This window comes from Petaurus breviceps, unplaced genomic scaffold, assembly GCF_028583685.1.
Source record: "Petaurus breviceps papuanus isolate PSGF00001 unplaced genomic scaffold, PetGlider_PUasm1.0 90865, whole genome shotgun sequence".
Taxonomy (NCBI): domain Eukaryota; kingdom Metazoa; phylum Chordata; class Mammalia; order Diprotodontia; family Petauridae; genus Petaurus; species Petaurus breviceps.
Window position 1 is genome coordinate 3,007,646 of NW_027187367.1, and position 5,396 is coordinate 3,013,041.

The following is a 5,396-nucleotide window of genomic DNA, read 5'->3' on the forward strand; positions in this document are numbered from 1 at the left end:
CACAAGGAAGGGACCTTCAAAAACATAATAGACAGTCATTAGTCAAAGAAGAGTACATTGCCCCAAGGTTAAGTGTTGCTTACTGCATTCAGTACCCTTCCCCCCTCAATCTGATTTATGAAACAATCTCAACCTCTTACCTCTGAGATTCGGCCTAACCAGCCTCCTTCTGCCTCTACCATGTCCCAGCTCTTCCCACCTTAACTCCAAAGACCAAGAACTTCTTTGATTCCATGTGAACCTAATCATCATGAACATGTGCCCTCTGCATTCAATTTACTTATTTGTTTTTTTTTAATCTTTCATTTTCCTTCAGGTTTTTTTCCATTACTTTGCTGCTCTGGCTCTCCAACTGGACCAAAGGCTTTTCAAATGCATGGATCATGACTTCCATTTCTTTAGTCTGGATCATTTTAGTGGATTGGCATATAGTATGAAAGAGAATTTCTAAAGCAGTAGCTTGCCAAAAGAGAAAATTCTATTCCTCAGGCTCAGATCAAATGACTAAATCTATCCATTTGCCCCAAGTTTGTAGACTGGTTATAAGAAACAACAGGGTAAAAGTGTATGAATGATGCTGTGTCAGGCATTCCTGGTCCCAGAAAAACAAATGCCAAGCAGATATCCCATACACATGTACTCCTGCTCATGAACTTCATTTTCTTAAACAAAGGATTTTTTTTTTACCATTATAATTTTTTTGGTAATATCTCTGTCATCTAAAAAGAGCAGATGGTAGAAAAAGAGGGGGGAACACAGCGTATGTTGTCCCCTTTACTAAACCTATTATTCAGGACATCTTGGGTTTTCTTACCCACATTTACAAACTTCTTATCAAAAGGGTAGAGGATGGTGATGATAGTTAACAGAGTTGAAAGAATGACTACCCATATGTGATATAACATTGTATCTATGGAAAGTGGGTGTCAATAGAGAAGTAGGTGAATGAAACTGCATCACTAAATAAGAAAATGCCCTTATTGCTGTGTTTTGACAAGTTCCCAGGCACAAAAAACAAATTTTAAACATCTGAGAAATTTCTTAACTCTCTATTTCTCTGTCTGTCTGTCTCTCTCTCTCTTTCTCTCTCTGTCTCTCTCTGTCTCTCTCTCTCTCTCATTTTCCAGATTCCAGAGCAAAGCTAGACCATGAATAATAAAAGCTCCCCTGGAGGTTTTATCCTCCTGGGCTTCTCTGAACACCCCAGGTTAGAAAAAACTCTCTTTGTGATAGTACTGACTTCCTACTTCATGACTCTGCTTGGAAACACACTCATCATCTTACTGTCTATCCTGGACTCCAAACTCCACACTCCCATGTACTTCTTTATTTCCAACCTCTCGTTCCTGGATCTCTGCTTCACCACAAGCTGTGTTCCCCAGTTACTGTCCAACCTCTGGGGTCCAGAGAAGACCATCAGCTTTAATGGCTGTGCCATTCAGCTCTTTGTGTTCCTGGCCCTAGGGACCACTGAGTGTATCCTCCTGGCTGTCATGGCCTTTGACCGCTATGTGGCAATTTGCCAACCTCTCCATTATGCCATCATCATGCACCCCCGCCTTAGCCAGAGACTAGCAACTATAGCCTGGCTCATCGGACTATTGGAGTCTGTGCTCCAGACACCACCCACTCTTCGTTTACCATTCTGCTCCCACAGAAGAGTAGATGACTTTGTATGTGAAGTCCCAGCCCTCATCCGCCTTTCCTGTGAGGACACCACCTACAATGAGATCCAGATGGCTGTGGCCAGTGTCCTCATCCTGGTTGTGCCACTGACTCTCATTTTGGTGTCCTATGGTGCTATTGTCCAGTCTGTGCTAAAGATTAGCTCAGCAGTAGGACGGAAGAAAGCCTTTGGCACCTGCTCCTCCCATCTCCTGGTGGTCTCCTTCTTCTACAGTTCTGTCATCACTGTCTACCTCCAACCCAAGAACCCCTATGCTCAGGACAGAGGAAAATTCTTTGGTCTTTTCTATGCTGTGGGGACACCTGCACTAAATCCTCTCATATATACCCTGAGAAACAAGGAGGTAAAGGGAGCATTTGGGAGGCTGTTGGGAAAGATCAAGCAACCAGGGGAGAGCTGAGACATTAAGACTGAGAGGTTTCTGGAGTTAGAGGGATGTTTCCAAACTTTTCATTTTCATCTGGAATTTCAACTGCCCCAACCAACTCAACACATAATCTCGAGATTGGGGAAGGGCTCTGTTTGGGATGAGAATCTGCTACATATATGAAATCATGAGATATATAATTTCATTTTATTTTTCTTCTCTATCCTGTATGCATCTTTTTGCTTTCCCTGTCTTCATGTGAATTTTTATCCTATATAATATTCCCTGATTTCTCTAGCTCTGTTTTAACTGGTCACCTCTTGCCATTTCTGTCTTCTATCTCCAACTACCATCTCTTTCTCTGTTACCACATGAATTTTCTTTGATCTGTGTGACCCTACACAAGTTACCCACTCTGTAGACCTATCTCCTCATCTGCAAAATGAAGGAAATGGGTTAGATGGCCTCTGAATTCACTTCAAACTTGAAATCTGTGATCCTTTGTGCCTGTCAACTTTTTCAGTGATATCTACATTTTTATTCCTTTTTTCTGCTTCATGTTTTTCCTCTTTTACTCCTTTAGTTTTCTCACCTTAATTTTACAGATTCACAGATAGTCTCTGGGCATAGATACAAACTATCTAATTTGACTGGTACTGGCCAAAAATACTCAATAAGCTATATACAGACTTTTCTTTTTTCCTTTTATTTAGCTTTTATTTTTTAACTCAATTTTGTTTTTACTTCTGAATTCTTTTTCTCCCACTTACCCTTTCCCAAGGCATTGAGAAGGTAAGAAAAACAAAACCTGTTATAAATATGTATAATCAAACAAAATAAATTCCTGCATTAGCCATACCCAAGTAAAGGAAATATGCTTCAGTCTGCACTCTGAATCCATTAGTTCTCCACATGAACCTGGGTGGTATCTTTCATCATGAGCCCTTTGGAATTGCAGTTGATTCCATCATATTGAATAGAGTGTCTGAGGCTTTCAAAGATGTTTGTGTTTGCCATCTTGTTATCATTGTGTACATTATTGTCCTGGTTCTGCTCACTTCACTTAAAATCAGCTCATATGATTTGCAAGTCCTTCTGAAACCATTCCCTTCACTATTTCTTACACCACAATAATCACATTCATAAATATACCCATGTCTCAATTTTTGGGTAGCCCCTTGATCTCCACTTACTTGTAGACTGGAGACATTGGACACAACACAAAGAGCTGCAATAAACATTTTTGTACATATGCATACTTCTTTTTGTTATAATCTCTTTGGTATCCAACCTTTCTCACAGGTTTTAAATAAAGGAGAACCAATCTTTTCACTGAAAATGTTAAAGTTGGAAAGGATCTAAAAGATTATCTAGTTCAACCCCCTTATTTCACAGATGAGGAAAATGAGTCTTACAGAGAAAAAAAATGATTGTATGAGTGATTACCCAAGCTCAAGACAGCTAAGCTGTATGGAGGATAGAGAACTTGCCTTTGAGTCAGAAAGACCTGAATTCAAATCCTTCCTTAAACACTAAAGTAACCCTGTGACTCTGGGCAAATCACTGAACCTCTCTCAGCCTGTTTCCTCATCTGTGAAATAAATGATGGGGTTGAATTCAATGACCTCAAAGACCCCTTCTAGCTCCAAATCTATGATCCTAAGTAGTAGCACCATGAGTCAATATCTGCTTGCTTCCAGGCTCATTACTATTCCAATGTTCAATAACTAGCATTTATATAACACCTAAGATATGTATATATTATCTCATTTGATCCTAACAACACCCTGGAAGGTAGGTGCTATTATTATTGCCATTATGCAGATGGAAAAACCTGATGCTGACAGAAGTTTAGTGACTTGCCCAGGATCACACAACTAATATCTGAGGCAGGATTTGAAGTAAGGTCTTCCTTACTACAAGTCCAGCACTCTATCTATTATAACATCTAGCTGCCTGAAGCACAGAAAACTTCACTAACTTGCTTAAGATCACATAGGAAGTCAGGAAGTCTAAAGCCAAGCCTCTTACCTCCCAACATAACCCTTTCCCTATTGTACCTGCCTACTTTTAAACAATAACCAAATTCCCAACTATTATATGGTATAGGGTCATATAATGAAGGATAAGGGGAGAGTCATATGATCTCTTGCCATTCTGCTGTATGAAACGCCTTCAGAATATTTCGAAGGGCATAAGTATAAATGCAAAAGTCTAACACAATTTCTAAAAAGGCTACTGCTTAGAAGTTTCTCTAACCAGACTTCACTAGATAGCCTGATAATACGGATTCTCTTGCCCTCTGCTGGTCAGGTAAGGTATGGCACCTGGAATTCCTTCCTAGCCCAGGGCTTGATTCTCAGTGTGATTTGGTTCATGAGTTGATCTCTGATCCTCCAAACTATTGAGAAAAATCAAAGGAACCTTTATGTGGACTTGCCCCTTACTTTTTTCTTTTGGTGTTGTTGGCATTGATCTTCCTCTTTAAGGGTATAAATAGTGCCCTTTCTAATGTGGTTCATTGAGACTACTGTATTTTAAAGAGGCTCTAAAAAGATATTTGCCTGAAAAAATTTGCTGTCTCACCCAAGACTGAGAGTGTTGTCGTCTGGCTTGCAGGACGTAGGTTTTTGCTACTGCTATTGTTGCTGTTGTTGTTTTTGTTGTTGTTCAGTCTTTCAGTCATGTCTGAGTCTTCCTGACTCCATCTGGGGTTTTCTTGGGAAAGATACTGAAATGGTTTGCCATTTCCTTCTCCAGCTCATTTTACAGATGAAGAAACTGAGGCAAATAGGGTCAGGTGACTTGCCCAGGGACACACAGCTAGGAGGAAAATAGAAGGCCACAACTCAGACCCTATGACTATTCTTGAGCCTTACAAGAGACATCTACTTAGCTTTCTCTCTGTGCCTTTTGCCACTACTTTAGACTTCATTGTTGTTTTGATTTCTTTTTCAGTCCGTCAACTAGCACTATGATAAGTACTAAAGATACAAAGAGAGGCAAAAAATTATCCTTAGTCTCAAGGAGGTCATAGTCTCTTTGAAGAGATAACATGCAAACACCTGTGTAAAACAAAAAATATGTAGGGTAAATTGAGACTAGTCTCAATGGGAAAGCACTAAGATTAAGTGAGACTGGGAAAGGCTTCTCACAGAAAATAGGGCTTCAGTTGAGACTTGAGAAGGCTAGGAAATACAGATGAGGAAGAAGAATATTACAGGCATGACAGAGAATAACCAAAAATGATCAGTTAAGATGGAATGTTCCAGGAACATTCCATAACCATAAAGAGGCCAGTGTCCCTGGGTTATAGATAATGTGAAGCAGAATCAAGTGGAA

The 5,396-nt window shown here is 39.9% G+C and overlaps 1 protein-coding gene across 1 annotated transcript; it reads left to right on the plus strand.

The window, feature by feature from the left end:
- Positions 1–1,148: 1,148 nt before the first annotated feature.
- On the plus strand, positions 1,149–2,087 carry LOC138150288 (olfactory receptor 2H2-like). Its single transcript, XM_069073701.1, has one exon. The coding sequence runs from the start codon at positions 1,149–1,151 to the stop codon at positions 2,085–2,087; it is 939 nt and encodes a 312-aa protein (XP_068929802.1).
- Positions 2,088–5,396: the final 3,309 nt, after the last annotated feature.

Excerpts from the sequence above, each read along its gene's own strand:
- LOC138150288 (XM_069073701.1), top strand. The coding sequence starts at position 1,149 with ATGAATAATAAAAGCTCCCCTGGAGGTTTTATCCTCCTGGGCTTCTCT.